This window comes from Sapajus apella, unplaced genomic scaffold, assembly GCF_009761245.1.
Source record: "Sapajus apella isolate SASKATOON/1434 unplaced genomic scaffold, GSC_monkey_1.0 scaffold20, whole genome shotgun sequence".
In the NCBI taxonomy this organism is placed as follows: Eukaryota; Metazoa; Chordata; class Mammalia; order Primates; family Cebidae; genus Sapajus; species Sapajus apella.
Window position 1 is genome coordinate 29,554,679 of NW_022436960.1, and position 18,785 is coordinate 29,573,463.

At 47.4% G+C, this 18,785-nt stretch overlaps 2 protein-coding genes across 11 annotated transcripts in view; one reads left to right on the forward strand and one right to left on the reverse strand.

Moving 5' to 3' along the window:
- The window catches only part of NUMB (NUMB endocytic adaptor protein), a 108,029-nt gene extending 100,276 nt beyond the window's left edge, over window positions 1-7,753 (forward strand). For 3 of the 9 annotated variants that reach the window (XM_032287932.1, XM_032287933.1, XM_032287935.1), the window contains 3 exons: window positions 1,133-1,279; window positions 3,867-4,013; window positions 5,679-7,751. In XM_032287932.1, coding sequence (XP_032143823.1) covers window positions 1,133-1,279; window positions 3,867-4,013; window positions 5,679-6,394 — 1,010 coding nt within the window. In that variant the 3' untranslated portion in view covers window positions 6,395-7,751. Of the gene's footprint in view, window positions 1-1,132; window positions 1,280-3,866; window positions 4,014-5,678 lie in introns of all 9 variants that reach the window. The other 6 variants (XM_032287934.1, XM_032287936.1, XM_032287940.1 and 3 more) reach the window with 3 other exon arrangements.
- A 645-nt stretch (window positions 7,754-8,398) lies between these two features.
- The window catches only part of PAPLN (papilin, proteoglycan like sulfated glycoprotein), a 15,597-nt gene continuing 5,210 nt past the window's right edge, over window positions 8,399-18,785 (reverse strand). The window contains exons 7-13 of one of the 2 annotated variants that reach the window (XM_032287942.1): window positions 18,260-18,384; window positions 17,868-18,006; window positions 17,107-17,244; window positions 15,927-16,018; window positions 15,724-15,832; window positions 13,841-14,007; window positions 8,399-10,380 (exon numbers count right to left, since the gene is read on the reverse strand). In XM_032287942.1, the coding sequence (XP_032143833.1) occupies window positions 10,211-10,380; window positions 13,841-14,007; window positions 15,724-15,832; window positions 15,927-16,018; window positions 17,107-17,244; window positions 17,868-18,006; window positions 18,260-18,384 (940 nt within the window). In that variant the 3' untranslated portion in view covers window positions 8,399-10,210. Of the gene's footprint in view, window positions 10,381-13,840; window positions 14,008-15,723; window positions 15,833-15,926; window positions 16,055-17,106; window positions 17,245-17,867; window positions 18,007-18,259; window positions 18,385-18,785 lie in introns of both variants that reach the window. The other variant, XM_032287941.1, reaches the window with a different exon arrangement.

An 18,785-nucleotide genomic window follows, 5' to 3' on the forward strand; every position in this document is an offset into this window, starting at 1 on the left:
ATATAAGTACAGAGAGTTAAGTTCATCTGACAGATGAAACTAGGCCTAAAGAATAATTGGACTAGATGATTACAGAGGGTCTTTTCAGCTCTCTATTGAGGTACCTCATTTAAGTCTCCCTCTGGGGCAGACAGGAAATAAAAACTATTATTCTCTTTACAGATGAGCAAACAGATCTTTAGCTCACATAATTAGCTTCCTCACTGATACAAAAGTATCCTAGAGTCAATATTAAGAATAAAGGCCCTAGAGTCCTATACCTCTGCCTACTTTTTCATGTTATCATAGATCGTATGCTCAGTACTGAAGATTTTGAAGAAAAATGAAATTGATGACATTGTCATAGTTTGTTACAGAGAAAAACAGTAAGCATCCACTAGTGCCCCAGACTTTTTAACCCATTTTTCTGACAGAAGTACTAAAGGCTCCAGAACCTAATTCAGATAACAGCCTTGAGAACACGTTAGAAGGCATATAGGCTGCAGATGTCTTCTAGAAAGACCTGGCTAGCTGGACATCTTGGCACAAAAAGGATAGATTCCCAATAGTGTTATAAGAAGAGGAGATAGCTGGGCGCAGTGGCTCATGCCTGTAATCCCAGCATTTTGGGAGGCTGGGGCAGGTGGATCACGAAGTCAGGAGATCAAGACCATCCTGGCCCACATGGTGAAACCCTGTCTCTACTAAAAATACAAAAAATTACCCAGGTGTGGTGGCTGACACCTGTAGTCCCAGCTACTCGAGAGGCTGAGGCACAAGAATCACTAGAACCCGGGAGGCGGAGGTTGGTTGCGGTGAGCTGAGATGGTGCCACTGCACTCCAGCCTGGGCGACAGAGCAAGACTCTGTCTCAAAAAAAAAAAAAAAGAGGAAATGAAGTGATTTGGGGATTTGTAAGGGAGGAAGATGTACCTTAGTACATTAATTGTTGACATTTTATACTTTCCCATCTGAAAACCCAATGAAATTTTGGTCAGTGTTTTGAAGCTGCTTTTGTAGCCCCACCAGACAGTTAATTGAGCCTTTTCTTCCATAAACGAGATACAGTATAAAATGCCAGCTTGCGTCTCACTACTAAATTTCAGGATTATTCAGTTTTTCTGTCTGGAGCCATTTTCTGTTTGCCTTGCAGTGCCAGAGGTAGAAGGGGAGGCAGAGAGCATCAGCTCCCTGTGCTCACAGATCACCAATGCCTTCAGCACACCTGAGGACCCCTTCTCATCTGCTCCGATGACCAAACCAGTGACAGTGGTGGCACCACAATCTCCTACCTTCCAAGGTTGGTGCCCTCTGACCTGCTCAGCTGTTTTCTTTACAAGCAGTACTTTTAGTACACTGCTCACTAACTGTAAGTTGGCATCCTGAGCTTCCCAATAGCTGGTCAGACCCATTAACTTCTCTATTTGATGTCTTAGATTCATTGATTTCTCTATTCGACTGTGTCTTTGTGCTTTGTTTCCCTTCCTGTTTTCTAAGATGTCTGTGTTTGTCATTTTGCATGTGCCCATCTTTCACCCCATTCTATAAGGAATATCTATAGTCCCAACTTACTGCTTTGCCACTTGACTATTAAGGATCAGCATACCCAGCCAGTTGTCCAGAAGCAGTAGTCATCAGAATTGGTTCAAAGGTTATGCTTTCTTTAGTGTAGTGGTTCTCAACCAGGGGCAAAATTTGTCATTTACTGTCTGGAGACATTTTTGGGCCTTTACAAGTTGGGGGTTAAGGGGGTTGTTACTGGTATCTGGTTAGAGGCTAAGAATGCCACTAAACATCCTTCACTGTAGAGGACAGTACCCACAACAAAAGATTATCCAGCCCAAACTGCCAGGGGTGCCAAGGCTGAGAAGCCCTGGACTCACCTAGTCTGTACCCTGTCAGAAAGGCTCATAAAGAAAAAGGCTCTCCTTTGAGCTCTTTACTTCATCTTCTATAACAAATGTCTTAAAATTTACCTTTGTGGCATTGAAGAGTTACAAGTTGTTTTCAGAGATACTGACTAAATAGTGGATAATGACTCAGAGGCCAGCAAAGAATTTATGTAACTTAAATTACAGACTTCTAAAATTTGAGCTGCTATCATTGCTGTTTCTCCATTTCTTTTGAAAGAGAACTCAGAGAAAGTTTTACTCTGGAGACAGTGCCATGCTTCTACTGGAAGAACTACACGGTTTTCCTGCAAGGGACTTTTTTTTTTTTTTTTTTTTTTTTAATTTATAATAAACCTTCATAGTCATGTGTGTCAAATGGCTTTCATGTCATCTAACAAACATTTATAATACCAATAATAATAGGCACAATTTATTGAGCACTTACACATTGCTTGCCACATTGTAGTAGGGATTCATGCATTATCTCATTTAATCCCCACAACAACCCTGTGAGGTAGTTGTTACAGATGAAAAAAAAAAAAAGAAAACTCAGACAGGATAAGTTAATTGCCCAAATCGTACAGCCAGGATTTACAGTCAGATCTTCCTGAATATGGTACCCCTTACATTCTGCTGATTCTGCCTGTCTATAAGGCACTAAGTGTAAAAAATTAAATAGAATATTTCAGTTTCCCTTCCCTGCCTTTTAAGAGCTCCCAGTTTCTAGGTGAAAAAAATTTTCTTTTGCCACCGAAAAAAACAAAGGCAAAAAGTCTTTTAGACAGTTCCTAGGTAAATAGTACCAACAGCATAGACATGGCTGTCCAGTCCTAAAAAAGAAATGATTATATTGTAGGTCAGGGGAAGGTGCTTATCTACACCATACTAAATGTTATTAAGAATTGGGCTAAGGAGTAGAAACTAATCCATATATCTGGAATAAAAGGAACAAGGGTTAGCAGATTTTAATAAAGGGAGATAAGGAAAGAAAAGTAGGTGCTTTGTGATATTATGAACATTAAAGAGGGGAAAAATCTTTGTAAAAAAAATATGTTCTGTGAGTTACCAGGAGAGCTTAAAAAAAAAAAAAAAAAAAAAAAAAAAAAAACCCTTCAAAAAAGAGTTGAAGTTATTTCTGTAGCAAATTACAAATGGGGATAATACCAGACTCATGGGGTTTTTGAGAGAATTAAATGAGATGATGCATATAAAATATTAGCGTAATACCTAGCACATAATGATGAATCTTTATATATACACATTTTAACTTCTGAAGAGGAAACAAGGAGTATTATTATTATTTTTTAAACAGTCTTGCTCTGTTGCCCAGGCTGGAATGCAGTGGTGCAATCTTGATTCATTGCAACTTTCACCTCCTGGGTTCAAGCGATTTTCCTGCCTCAGCCTCCCTAGTAGCAAGATTACGTAGTGCATGCCCCCACACCCAGCTAATTTTTGTAGTAGAGACGGGGTTTTGCCATGTTGGCCAGGCTGGTCTCCAACTCCTAACCTTAAGTGGTCTACCTGCCTCAGCCTCCCATAGTGCTGGGATTACAGGCATGAGCCACCATGCCTGGCCTATTTTTAACCCATTATTATTGATGGCATAATTTGACCTTTTGGAAAAAAGAAGAGGGAAATGCTATACCTACTTCATTATGCCAAACGCTAATCTATATCTAGAATTTTTTTTTTTTTTTTTGCTACTCCTAAGACAAAGCAGCTCTGTTCACCTTAATTTGAAATTGTTTTTGTAGGCTTGAACAGTCATTTGACTTTATCTATATAACCATTTAAAAATTACAACTTCTAATTCCCTTTTTGCCTAATGGTATGTACATCCAATGCAAGATATCAGAGTTATCCCATGGTTAACTCTTCTCTCTTAACCATTCCACCAGTATTGTACATTCACCTGACTTGACCCAGCTCCAAGGGGTCACTTGTACACCCTGCATGAATTAACTTCATTGATGTTGTCTGCTCCCATTGTAGCTAATGGCACTGACTCAGCCTTCCATGTGCTTGCTGCTAAGCCAGCCCATACTGCTCTAGCACCCGTAGCAATGCCTGTGCGTGAAACCAACCCTTGGGCCCATGCCCCTGATGCTGCTAACAAGAAAATTGCAGCCACATGTTCGGGTAAGGTGGCCACAGATGGTGTTGAGGATTCTGGGATCAGATAAGTGACCCTGGTTCTAAAAATCAGCCATTTAGCTGAGTGTGAACTAAGGAGGAATCCTTTCAGGAAAAGTATGTTCCCTCCTGGAAATAAGCTCCTTATATAAGAAAGGATGGTGAAGGAGAACAAAAGAGATCAGACTGATAGTCGTTAGGACTATGGAACTGAACCACTTATAGAGCTTTTATAAAATACAGATTCGAGGGCCCCACCTCAGAGAATCCATCACAGATTTGGCGATGTGCAGACATGCCTGTAGAAAGAGGGGTCCCTGGCTGGACGCAGTGGCTCACAACTTTGGGAGGCCGAGGCAGGCAGAACACGAGGTCGGGAGTTCAAGACCAGCCTGGCCAACACAGTGAAAATCCGTCTCTACTAAGAATACAAAAATTAGCTCGATGTGGTGGCAGGCGCCTGTAATCCCAGCTACTCAGGAGGCTGAGGCAGAAGAATTGCTTGAACCTGGGAGGCGGAGGTTGCAGTAAGCCAAGATCACATCACTGCACTCCAGCCTGGGTGATGAGATAGACTCCGTCTCAAAAAAAAAAAAAAAAATAGTAGGGGTCTTGGCTGCCACAATAGGAGGCCTACAAAAAGTGCTACAAAAAGCACTTTACTTTTGCTTTTTTGTACTTTCTAGTTTTTCTATAATGAACATCTGTTACCTATAAAACCAAAAAGATTTTTTTGTGTGTGGTTTCTGTGTGCAGTTTACCAGAAAGACAACCTATTTCTGGAAGCTAGGCAGGGGCCAGCAAGATACAGCCAGGTCACTGGTTATTTTCTTTTTGCTCTGTTAGAGCAGAAGATGAATTGCCTTGGACCCTTTAGAAGATGTGCAAGCTAGTTTTTTCTTTTTTTTTTTTCTGAGACAGAGTCTTGCTCTGTCACCAGGCTGGAGTACAGTGGCATGATCTCAGCCCACTTCAACCTCCATGTCCCAGGTTCAAGCAATTCTCCTGCCTCAGCCTCCCGAGTAGCTGGGACTACAGGCACCCACCACCACGCCTAGCTAATTTTTGTGTTTTTAGTAGAGACAGGTTTCACCATGTTGGCCAGGATGATCTTGACCTTGTGATCCGCACACCTTGGCCTCCCAAAGTGCTGGGATTACAGGTCTGAGCCACCATGCCTGGCCCTTTTTTTTTTTTTTTTTTTTTTTTAAAATAGAGTTCTCACTGTGTTCCCCAGGCCAGAGTGCGGTGGCACAGTCATAGGTCACTGCATCTTGAACTCTTAGGCTCAAGCAGTTCTTTTGCCTCAGCCTCACAAGTAGCTGGGATTACATGTGGGAGCCACCACAACTAGCTAGTTTCTGTATTGTGGATGAGCCATAGCAACAGGGAGGGATTTCTGACATTAGTCAGCTGCCTTGGTTTAATGTATTTGAGCTATATCTAGACAGTGCTTCAGTCTGGCTGACACAGCATCATAGTCTGACAGGTTTTCTTCATCCTACCACAGAATCTCATTTGGTAATAGAGTTTTTCCTCCTACCTACCAAACCACAAAATGTCCCACTGGGGACATGTTGCACATGTAAGGATCATTCAAATAACCAAGATTATAAGGTAAAGAAAGGCACCCCTAACTGATTCTTTTGTCTCTCATCTTGTTGGTTCCAGGGACTGAGTGGGGTCAATCTTCTGGTGCTGCCTCTCCAGGTCTCTTCCAGGCCGGTCATAGACGTACTCCCTCTGAGGCCGACCGATGGTTAGAAGAGGTGTCTAAGAGCGTCCGGGCTCAGCAGCCCCAGGCCTCAGCTGCTCCTCTGCAGCCAGTTCTCCAGCCTCCTCCACCCACTGCCATCTCCCAGCCAGCACCGCCTTTCCAAGGGAATGCATTCCTCACCTCTCAACCTGTGCCAGTGGGTGTGGTCTCAGCCCTGCAGCCAGCCTTTGTCCCTGCCCAGTCCTATCCTGTGGCCAATGGAATGCCCTATCCAGCCCCTAATGTGCCTGTGGTGGGTATCACTCCCTCCCAGATGGTAGCCAACGTATTTGGCACTGCAAGTCATCCTCAGGCTGCCCACCCCCATCAGTCACCCAGCCTGGTCAAGCAGCAGACATTCCCTCACTCTGAGGCAAGCAGTGCTACCACGAGTCCCTTCTTTAAGCCTCCTGCTCAGCACCTCAACGGTTCTGCAGCTTTCAATGGCGTAGACGATGGCAGGTTGGCCTCAGGAGACAGGCATCCAGAGGTTCCTATAAGCACCTGCCCAGTGGATCCTTTTGAAGCCCAGTGGGCTGCATTAGAAAACAAGTCCAAGCAGCGTACTAATCCCTCCCCTACCAACCCTTTCTCCAGTGACTTACAGAAGACATTTGAAATTGAACTTTAAGCAATCCCTAGGGCTATTTATCTTGTCCATACATACAGGGAGCAGTGGGTGGAGGTCAAAGGAGCAAAACACACTTTGTCTCCTGATTAGTACTCTTTTCACTAATCCCAGAAGTCCCTAGGAACAAGTCTAGGTCCAGAGTACTGTGAGATGTGATTTTGAAAGACGTGGGAAAAACCATTCCTAGAGAGAAGCTGCCTTGCAGTTAGGCTAAAGAAGTCAAGGAAATGTTGCTGTCTGTACGCCCTCTTCCCTCACCCCTTACAAATCTCTAGCAACAGAGAGGCAAAAGTATCTGAATAAGAATCTATATTCAAAGCACATTTACTGAAATATAAAACCCAACAGGAAGCAAAGCAATCTCCCTTTTTCAGGCCATTCACCTGCCTCCTGTCAGTAATGGCCTGTATTAGAGATCAAGAACAGTGATCTGTGCTCAGGCTAGGGAAGAGAGAGGCAGGCCATGCTGCCAGAATTCCCAGGAGGACATATCAGCAACTGCCCAGCAGAGCTATATTATTTTGGGGGAGTAGTTGAGCTTCCATTTTGAGTAACAGAATAAATATAAATATATATCAAAAGGCAAAATCTTTATTTTTATGCATTTAGAATATTTTAAATAGCTCTCAGATATTAAAAAGTTGTATGAGTTGTAAGTAATCTTGCCAAAGGTAAAGGGGTTAGTTGTAAGAAATTGTACATAAGATTGATATATCATTGATGCCTACTGAAGTAAAAAGAGGAAAGGCTGGAAGCTGCAGAGAGGATTCCTAGCTTGTTTGCTGTCAGTCATTCATTGTAAGTAGCACATTGCAACAACAATCATGCTTATGACCAATACAGTCACTAGGTTGTAGTTTTTTTTAAATAAAGGAAAAGCAGTATTGTCCTGGTTTTAAACCTATGATGGAATTCTAATGTCATTATTTTAATGGAATCAATCTAAATATGCTCTATAGAGAATATATATTATCTTTATATTGCTGCAGTTTCCTTATGTTAATCCTTTAACACTAAGGTAACAGTGAAATAATCACACCATAGAAGGGAACACAGGTTACCATATTGGTTTGTAATGTGGGTTTTGTTTTATCATTTAAATTTTGTTCCCATGAGTTTTGTGGGGATGGGGATTCTGGTTTTATTAGCTTTGTGTATGTCCTCTTCCCCCTAAACCCCCTTTTGGTGAGAACATCCCTTGGACAGTTGCAGCCACTTGACCTCGGATAACAATACGCGATCTCATCTCATTTTTACTTTTGAACGTTGGCCTTACAATCAAATGTAAGTTATATATATATTTGTACTGATGAGAATTTATAATCTGCTTTAACAAAAATAAATGTTCGTGGTAGAAGCTTTTGCCCATGAAGGGCTGTTCTTCTTTCCCCTTTATTAGTAAATGAATTTACTTTTAGTTCTTTTGGTCTTTCTCTCTATTGTGCTGCTGCAAATCCCTAATTTAGTGACTAGAAAAATACCCTTAAGGTTCATATTTTCATTCATACTTTAAGCTTAAGTTAATCCTGAGTGTTTCTCTAAAGTCAGATTCTTGCTGCTCAAAGTGTGGTCTGGAACAAAGGCATGGACTTCACCTAGGAGCTGGTTAGAAATTCAGAATCTCAACCCCACCTCAAGACTGGAGCAGTGCTTCTCAACCTGGGCTATGCAGTAGAATCACTTGGGGATATTTTTTAAAATCTTAATGCCTGGCCTATATTCCAGATCAATTAAATCAAAATTTTAGTGGGGTAGGGGACCACCTCCCCAAGTTGTGTTGTGTTGTTTTTTTTTTTTTTTGAGACGGAGTCTTGCTCTGTCACCAGGCTGGAGTGCAGTGGTGCAATCTCGGCTCACTGCAACCTCCGCCTCCTGGGTTCAAGCAATTCTTCCGCCTCAGCCTCCCGAGTAGCAGGGACCACAGGTGCATGCCACCACACCTGGCTATTTTTTTTTTTTTTTGTATTTTTAGTAGAGACGGGGTTTCACCGTGTTTTTTTTAAACTCACAATATGGTAAAAAGTTGTGACCCACTGGCCTAGAATGAGTTATATCTCTAATCTTAGCCCACTATTCTGTGACTGGTTCTGTTATTAGAACTAGTTAGCTGCTAGTTAACCTCAAACTTACCTTGTGATGTGTTTATACCAATAGGCCAAATTCTGATTTAATTAAACTGGGAACTCCAAGAAAGTGGCCTTTATTTTCCAATTTCTATGGCAAAATCAGCCATGGTAAGTGAACGTGGATGCTCTTCAGTATTTTTGCACTATTAGATGAAAAAAGACCTCTGCCCCAGCCCACGTTTCCTTTGTTGAATGAATAGTAGACTGAGAAGTATCACTCACCCATGATGTGGTTTGTCCCTTTTCCATCCAGTGTGTTGGTAATAAAAGTCACCTTTCAGAGCTTTGGTCCCTGTAATGCCTGTCTTTCCTGTGTCCAGGAATAACCTTTGCTACTAGGCAGTCCTCTGGAAGATTTGTAGAAGGTTAAAAAGTGGAAAGGGACTTGGAATCTCATAGAATTCATGCCTTTTGTTTTAGCAAAAAGAATTAGAGGTTCTGAGAGATGAAGAATGATGTCTTCCAACTCAAGCCATTTCTGAAACCATTTCCCTGTTACTACATTGCCCACAACCCTTCCCCATTGGTATCTCCATCCTGCTAATGCTGTTTTTAATCACAGTCTGATTTTTCTCTGGCAGCAAGAATTTTTCTTCACAGATTCCTACTTAAGGAAGAGAGGGGCTCTTCATTGTCACTGTACAGAGCAGGCTGGTCAGCTTTAGACAAGTGTCAGAAGAACCTTCACAGCCAGCTTTGCGTCCTTCAAGGTCCAACATTCTCGATGATGTAAGGAGCTTTTCCAGTTCTTTCATGCTCTGGTAGCAGTGCTACCTGCAGCTGTTTAATCCCAAATCGCTATTTGAGGTCTTACATCTATTCCATTTTGCCAATAAGGGTTATGCTGTTAACCCTCTGCACCAGATTTAGTGATTGCAGCACTGCCTAGAAGGGTGAAAGAGACTAGAACAATGAACTATGGTTGGTTCTAGCACAGAATACTTTCCTGATACAGCAGGAGTTGGCATTCCCCTTATAAAACAGGTGTTAACTTTGAAATCATTACACATGTCCCTGCCCAGCTTTAAATCAAGTGGAGCCCTGATAGCTAGCTTTAAAACACCATTGATGGGCCAGGCACGGGAGCTCACACCTGTAATCCCAGCACTTTGGGAGGCCAAGGCAGGCGGATCACCTGAGGTCGGGAGTTTGTGACCAGCCTGACCAACATGGAGAATCCCCATGTCTACTAAAAATACAAAATTAGCCATGTGTGGTGGCGCATGCCTGTAATCCCAGCTACGCAGGAGGCTGAGGCAGGAGAATCACTTGAACCTGGGAGGCGGAGGTTGCGGTGAGGCAAGATCACACCATTGCACTCCAGCCTGGGCAACAAGAGTGAAACTCTTGTCTCAAAAAAAAAAAAAAAAAAAATGCATTGGACTAGTCCTGTCTAACAGAAATTATAAAGGAAATCTTTAAAAAGTAAAGGTTGTTCTTAACCAAACAGATAGCTCTTCTTGACAACAGTAGCCTATGTTTATGTCAGAGATGCAAACACTGCTGAAAGCTACAGAGGGAAGCTGGTACTTGCTGCTGTTTAGGCTAAACACTAGGTGGGTTTTTGAAAGAGCTAATGTATTCCAGATGATAACTCTGTTTGCCAGCCAGAGAGGAAGCCAAGAGTCCATTTTCCTTTCTCCCCAGCCCTGTGAAGTATTTGGATTGGGGCTGGAGCTGGCCGTCATCCCTACTGCCAGATGGGCTGAGCGTGAGGCTGGAAACGGGAACAGCTGGCACAGCAGAAGCTGGAGTAATACTCATTGCCACAGAGCTGGGCCTGCAGGATCAAATCACAGTTGGCCAGCTCTGGCTGGTCGATGCATTCCCTGCCAGGGTCCCTGGGCTGGGCAGTGGGTGCTGCAGAACAATAGGGGAGAGAGAAGGTGGTGAGGAAGCTCTGTGTATGCTGAAAATTCTCACCTGCCACTTCATTTCATTCGAAGGAACACGGCATTGTAACTGCCAGATTCAAAACGAAGTGCACTTACCCTGTAACATTTTAACAACCATATGTACAAACCTTGTGAGGGATGATGATTTCTACCTGTTTTTTGGCCTCACTTCAACATGCAGTGGCCCTCCCATTATTATTTGTGGCCTCAGCCCAGTGAATAGCTCTTCCCAGACTCCCAAATATTTATTGACTGGATGATTAAACATCTCTTGATGTTAACTCCTTACTTTTGAGACCTGAACTGCTAAATGACAACTGCTTTGGCCTCTGGATTGGAAGAGCAGGTAGGATCAGCAAGAGCTGTGTTATCTTTTCCTCTACTGGGTTCCTCTAACCATCAAATTTTTATCCCTTCAGTATCACCAGCTTATCTTAGTCACCTAGGGCCTCCTCCTTCCAGTTTTTCACTTCTCCAGAGGAAGCAATGCATAGTAGACAAGGTAATAGGAAAACAGTTTTGTTAAGGGTGACTCTAATATACTGAGAACAAAGACCTTGTGTTCTCTCCCTCTGAATTTACTAGGAACATCTGTATCTTGTAACTCCCTATTAAGAGTTTCATTATACTGCTTCATTTCTCTTCTTTCTGGAAGGGGTTCTTACAACCCAGCTGACTTAGGCCAGAGCAGTACCTTCCCTGAAGTCAGACCTCAGGGAGCCAGAGAAAGCTTTTCTCTTCTCTCCCCTTGTTTCCTCACAAAATACCAGTAAAAGACTGTACCTAGCAGCAAACAACCTTACAAAGGTTTGGTATATTGGTATAACCAGAATACTAACTAAATTTACATAGCTAGCAAGGCCATTAATGTGTTTTGTTTCTAAAAATCTGCAACTTTGGTATCGACTCTGTCTGAGCTGGTATAGCCCCGAGACCTGTCATAGTGGGAACTCCGCATCATGACTAGACACACCACCTCTGGACCCAGACTGCCTGGACTCAATCCAGGCTCTGCCACCTGCCAGCTGGATAACTCTGGGCAAGTTGCTGAAGCCCTTCATGCATATTTCTTCATCTGTGAAATGGGATTAATGGCACCTACTTCACAGGGATGTGGAGAAGTCCTCCCAGCAGAGCTATGTCCCTTATACCTCAGCCTGACTAGTCCAAGGCCCCCTACCCTGGTGCCAACACAAATTCCAGTGTGCCACCCAACCATGAGTAGGGCAGGGTGAGGCAGCCTCACTCTGTGGCCCAACAAAAAAATGAACAGGTGAGAGCAGCCAGCACAGGACCTGAGAAGGGTGGCCAGTCTGAAGCTGTCTGTCCCATCTGGGGCACACATCTCATCAGGCCATTTCAGCTTGGTAACCAGGTATCATCAGGCAAGTTTCTCATGATAATTTGGTTTCCCATATAATCAAACCCATCTGTAGCTAATCACAAATATAATGTCTAGGACTTCTTAACAGTTCTGTTTCTCACTGTGAATCTGCATTTTGGTTTGTCTCAGAGCCTCGATTTGATTATGTAGACAGGGTCAATTTTCTGGACATGATACAGGTGAAAAGTAGTCCCTGGAGTGTGGTGCTTTCTCCAGGGTAATTCCATCATTTTGTGCAGGCAGGCACTTAGTCACCAAATCCCCTGAGAGTCGAGGCATTTGTAGCTCCGCGAGCAGGAGGGAATGGAGTGGGGTGGAGCTGTAATGCTCCCGTTCACCCTTCACTGAGCTGCCAGAACATTTGCCCCTGCAGCACCCCCTCAGGGCTCCGCGGTTGCTGGCATCTCGGAATGTTCGAGCGCCACCATGTTCCCCTTGTCTGTCTATACGCCAGCACCCAGCGCGGAAGCCGCCTGTGTGGTGCACTGAGTGCAGAGCCACCGTGGGCGTAGGATCCGGGCCGGTAGCACCAGCCAAGCACAGCCTGCCGGGCCAAGTGGGCGGAGCGAGAGGAGCAGAGCGAGGCCTTGGACAGAGGTCTAGGCGACCGGCTGGCAGCTACTGAAGTGCCAGGAAGGAACCCTGTAACCCTCCCTCCTGCTCGCCGAGCAACAGGTAAGAAAAAGCTGCTGGGCGCCGTTTTCAGCCACAACATGAGCACCTAGTCATGCCAAGCACTGAGCGGGGCCCTGGGGAGGTGAGTCCCAATTGAGGCCTAAAGAGATCATAGACGGGAAACCAACATGTCAGTCCCACTCACAAGGCAACATTTCAGCCACAGACCTTCAACTTCTAGTACCAGCCAGTCTTCACCCTCAGCCTGGCAGCCAGGAGGCAGCCAGGCCTGCCCCTCTTAGTGTAACCGTGCTCCTGGTGTGGCACTGCAGCCCTGATTGTCAGGGGCGTCCAGAAGACCAGGCAGGAAGGGCCCTGACACCTCCAAGCCTGGCATACTCCCCCCAAGGTCTCTATCAGGCCTGTGAGAAATGGTGGCTTGACCCCAGGTGCTGCTCTGCTCCAGTCCCTCAGTGAACAAGAACCAAGGACACAAGGGAAGCAGGCTGGGGCAGGAGGGAAAGCCCTTTCCCTTTCCCTCTGGCTTATTTGAACACAGCTCTCCTAAGTGTGAACACAAAACCATAGTCTGTTCCATCAGTTCTGATATGCACTTATTTTCACATCTCAAGTTGGTCCGCATCCTTATTGATGGTATCAGCATTATGTCATTTCATTAACAGCATTTTTTTCTTGGTACAAAAATAATGCATCTTATAGGGAATTCAGATTTGTTGAAATATGATAGAATAGTAGATAGAGAATGTAAGGCTACAATATCAAATATTAAATGATGCAAGCAAGATTTCACTTAGGTACAGGGGTAAGTTCGTGGCGAGGGGGAAAATATATGGGGAGTCAGCAGACATGGCCTTTAGTCCCAGGTAGGTCATATGTGCTGTGTGACTGGTGGAAACACCACTTATGCTGTCTGGATACCTGTCTCATTTGTAAAATGGTGATGAGACTCCCTGCCCTTTCCTTTCTGGGTTATATGGTCAAATGGCCATCAAGGTACTTTTCAGTCATAGGACCACCTTTTTGCCACCCTGATTATAGTGGACAGATTTTAGTGGTCTATCTGCCTTAAGTTTTATAATGAAATTCCAGTCAGTCATATTTCTCAAAATTAGTAAGTCTGAACGTCCTGCATGCATTTAACTTCTGTTAAGCTATCTCCAGGGGTCCAGCAAAGCATCATTTCCATCCTCTCCACTACAGCCCTCTCAGGCGGTGGAGCAGCCCCACTGGATAGAGGAAAATGAGGCTCAGGAAGGTAAGCCTGTTGCCTCAAGTCACACTACCAGCAACTGACGGGGGAGCCAGGATTTGTACCAGAGTCCTTCAGACTGCAGAGCCAGCCCTCGAGAACCAGTAAATATACTGGGGAAGGCCCTTCCCATCCCCGGAGATAGACCTTTCCTACCTGGTGAGACCACCTTCACCTCGGTGCTGTGGCTGACTGCCTGGCTCCCCCGGTAGGCGCTGCATGTGTAGGAGCCCTCATCCCTGGCTCGCAAGTTGTAAATCAGCAGCGTGCCATCTGGGGACTGGTGGACACGGTGGCCGTCAGCTTGCATGGGTAGCCCATTCCTGGAGGAGAGAGGACACTGGGAGAGTCATCAAGGGCCTCTGGAGGCCTGAGAGACAGAGGCAGGAGGTAGTCAAAGGCCATTCCAGAGCCAACAATTCCTCCCCTTGAGGGCAAACAGGTGGAGGAGAAGGAGAAATCAAGAATGACCAAGGTTTCTAGCTTGGGTTACTGAGTGATGCTAGTACCCCTCCAACCTTGGGAGATCCAAGGCCAGGGTGAATGGTGAGGTTATTTTCTGCCATTTCAAATTTGGGGTGCCTGTGAGATAGCAGGGGGCCTCAGATTTGAAGACTGGAGCTCAAGAATGCAGACCCAGATAAAGTATCAGCATCACACTGACACAGCAAAGTGCCATGTCTGTGAGGTTGTCTAAGTCACACAGTGAGCAACCAAGGACTGAGGACAGGCCCTGAGGCATACCAGAAGACAATGGCTTCCCACAGCTGAGGGAAGGGAGAATTTCAAGAAGGAACATATGGTCAACAGAACAACACTACAGGTCGCGTAAGGACTGTGAATTGTCCAGCAGAGTGAGGGAGAGAGGCAATGGCCTTGGCCAGGATGGGGCTAATGTATGGCCCCACTGCAGGGCCTGAGAAGTGAGTAGGGAGGTGAACAGGCAGAGGCAACCCACATGGACAGCTGTGAAGGGGATGCCATGTCCGCGTAGGGGCTGCAGGGACATACTAACTCACGGGAAGTTGGTTCTGAAGAGGGGAGCATGTTTGCTGCTGGAAGGATCCAGGACAGGCCAACGTGGAGAAGCAGGCCTAACAGGCTGATCAAGGGAGGGCTGGCCCGAGCACACCAGCAGGGAAACTGCCACCAGCTCCCCATGCCTTACTGGGCTCAAGGCCACACAAGACTCAGATGCCCTCCACAACTCCATCACCCCTCCCCACCACTGCTCAGGCCAGTTTTCATCCTGGTGTCCTCTCTCAAATGCCCACCTTTGGCACTTGGCTGCTTCCTCTACCAAGAACATCCTTTGCCATCCTCAGCTATTAAGGTACAGCCAAAGTCATTTCCTGGCCCACCCTTCCTTGACTCTCCCAGACCTGAAGCAGCCTCACTCTTCTGTGCACAGACAGCACTTGGAGGAAAACACATCTGGAGCTCCTGGAACACTGGGCCACCTGCCCGGGAGTGCCCTGGGGCTCAGGTGACCCCAGGATCCCCAGAACCTAGCCTAGTCCTGAGGGAGGGAGGGGACAAGAAAGTCTACTGAATGAAAGAACAAATAAAAAACAGACTGATCTAGGGTAAAAGACCACTGAAGTCCCCAAAGCTGAGTATAGTTCACACCCCCAGGAGATATTTTCCACCAGGGGACATTTGGGAGTAGGTCTGGAGATATTCTTTATTGTCATGACTTTGGGGAGGGTGCTACTGGCATCTAGTGGGTAGATGCCCTGGATGCTGCTCAACATCCTGCAAAGCACAGCCAGCCCTTAGCAACCAAAACTACCACACTATGAGTGGTGCTGAGGTTAGGAATCTCTAGCATGGCCCAACCAGCAGAGAGCCAGTGGTCCCACAGGGCTGTGCTGTGTAGGAATAACTGTGCTGCAGCCCTCTCCCCTGGCACCAGGCCTGGAAGCAGGAATGGAAGGACAGTGGGGGCAGTGGCGACAGTGACATCCCTGGCAGAAAGATGGCCACACCTGAGGTTGTGAAGGTCTGGGGGCAGGGGAAGCTTGGAATAGAGCCTTTACCTGGACCACCTGATGTTCACATTTTCTCCTGCTACCACACATAACAGCCTGGCAGTGTCACCTTCAGGCACTGTCACAGTAGGGGGCATTCCTGAGATTGTCAGCTCCCCTGGGCACAAGGACAAGACATTGTTAGCCACTCTGAAGATCCTGCCCTACCCATGCCACCTGAACTCAAAGACCCCTCAGGACTGCCACTTTACCCAGAACTCTGAGCTGGACCCATCGCTGGTCTCGGTCCTGCCCATTGAAAGCGACACAGGTGTAAAAGCCGCCATCTTCTACAGCCACTTGGCTGATGAACAGGGAGCCATCAGGCCGCAGCTGGTGTCTGGGGACCAAGTACAGCCAGTTGTCTCCAGCCCAAGGGGCGGCCTCCCCTCTCCTCCAGCTCTGTCCCTCGAGCATAGAGGCAGGGAGGGAACACAAGGTCTTCTAGGTCCCTGGTGAGAGGCTAAGCATCCCCTAGTGTTCACTGGGGTCTGACAGAAGGACTATTTGGCCTCAGACTTTACACCTGCAGCTGCTGGCACTTTCATTTGAAAATGTCCTTTATTTTTTAGACAGTCTTGCTCTGTCGCCCAGGCTGGAGTGCAGTGGCATGATCTCAGCTCACTGCAGCCTCTCTGTCCTGGGTTCAAGCAATTCTCCTGTCTCAGCCTCCCGACTAGCTGAGATTACAGGTGCCTGCTACCACGGCTGGCTAATTTTTGTATTTTTAGTAGAGATGGGGTTTCAGCATCTTGGCCAGGCTGGTCTTGAACTCCTGACCTCGTGATCCACCTCGGCCTCCCAAAGTGCTGGGATTACAGGTGTGAGCCACTGCACCCAGCCAAAACTGTCTGGCTTTTAAGCTTAAAATATAAATCATTTCAAGCTTCATGATACAAAATTTTGGTTTGGGTTTCTAGTTTTTGCTATACTCATTTACTGGGCTCAAATACTGGTTCTGCTGCTTATAAGCTATGCGATGTTAAGCTTGTGTGTGTAAAGTGGGGAAAAACATCACCGACTCAATACGGCTTTTTAGCAGGTCACGTGATACAGCATAAGCCTCACACTCAGTGCCCACTCAGTAAAGGGTAGCGATGATGATTACAGCTGGAAATGTGTTCTGACTCCATTTCCTCCTCCAGCTATCACCTCTGTTAGCTGGCCTCTTGTTTCTGTCCATTAACCACATTCTGGAAAGGCCCAGAGACTCAAATGTTAGCCAACCCACGCAGCCCTTTGCCCAACTGCCCCATCTCTCAAGAGGCCCTGGAGTCCGGCTCAGGACTGGCCATGGCGATGCCCAAGCACTCCCTTCCCTGGCGGCCTCCACAGGATAAGATAGTGGGGCTGGAGGCAGAATAGGAGGAAGAGGAGAGGAGTCAAATAAACCTGGGAGAAGAGACAGGGTGCCCATCTCTCTGCCACTCAATGGTTGGGGGTGGGAAGCCTTCGGCGCGGCAGGTCAGCCGGATCTGCTGGCCTGGACTGGTGTCCACCACCTGGGGCTGGTTCCGGTCCAAACGCAGCCTGCCAAACAAGCAGCCCACAGCATGAGGGGGCCCTTGCTCCTGTCCCATCCCCTGACTCCCATGGGGACCTCTACACAAGCCTGGTGGCCCCTTCTCCCTTTCCAGCAAGTTTTGGCTTCCTAAAAATCCTCTCCCACCTTGTTCTGTTTAGGAAACTGTCAATAATTACCTGGGGTGAAGGCTAAAGGTGCCCCCACCCCCGCTGCCCCCACCACTCCCTACCCATCCACCATGGCAGGACACACCCACCAGCCAGGATCCCCATCTGTCACCCCCACCCTGCACATTTGCCACTAGGTCTTTGACTTAGGCACCCCCTCTGCAAACTGAACCATTCCTCAAGGCCAGTTCAAGACATTCCCCAAAGAAGCCAGCTCAGAACCTCTAGTTCTGGGCATCCTTCCCTTCCTCAGTTCCTGAGTCCTGAGCCTATGGAACTGCACCGTTCCAGAAGCTTCCTCAAGAGGCCCAGCTCTGTTTTTCTAGGCCTGGTCTCCCAGAACCCTGAGCAGGGGCCAGCAAAGCCTGGACACAGCACATACTTTCCCCTCCTCACCCACTGAGACCATCAGCCCTGGCCCTGGGGTCGGGGAGGGCAAGATGGCATTGCTGAACTCTTACCAGTTTGCAGGCTGTGGGTGTGAGGAGGGGATGACCCCCAGGACCCCAGCAGTGCCACCTTGGCCGAAGTCCTGAGGTGGATTCCTGGGCTGAGAGAAGCGGCTCAGCTCAGCCTCAGACAGCACAGCCATGTCACCCCCTGTCATGAGGCCGGGAGAAACAAGGTGTGAGCTGTGGGGAAAACGGAGGGGAAGGAAGGGTGGGCCATAAGACCAGCAGGGACTATGGAGAAATGAAGGCCACAGGGTGGTCCCTGCCACAAGGAGGAATTCACCCAGAGAGACACCCTGGGCCCCTTTAGTGCGTGACAGCCCTGGCTCAGGCCCCTCATCCTGGCCTTCCCTCTCTGGGGCTCCTGAGAATGCACTGGTGGATGGGGTGGGGACAGAGACCTATGATGTGAAGCTGGATCTTCTGAGAGTTGTGGCCTGGCCGGGTGCTGCCACAGCTGTAGGTGCCCGCGTCCTCTGCCTGCAGGGGGTGGATGATCAGGGAGCCATCGGGTTGCAGCCTGTGCCTGGGGGGAGTGGGGGAAACATGAGCTCTGCGCCCGAGTCGTCCCTCAGCCTCTGTGCTCCTGCCAGAGGAGGCCAGAGCCCACAGAGCACCCTCCCAACCCAGGTGAGGCTGGGGTACTACTTCAGGGGAGGCTGTCACTCACACCTGTCAGAGGAGGTGAGGGCAGTCAATCACACCTGTCAGGGGAGGTGGGGGGAGGTCACACACACCTGTCAGGGGAGGAGGAGGTGCTGTCACACACACCTGTCAGGGGAGGTGGGAGGGTCTGTGACATACCTGTCAGGGGAGGTGGGGGGGGGGCTGGGACCCCCCTGGCGGGGGGGGGGGGGGGGCGGTCCCCCCCCGGGGGGGGGGGGGGGGGGGGGGTGTGTCCGACAGGGGGGGGGGGGGGGGGGGGGG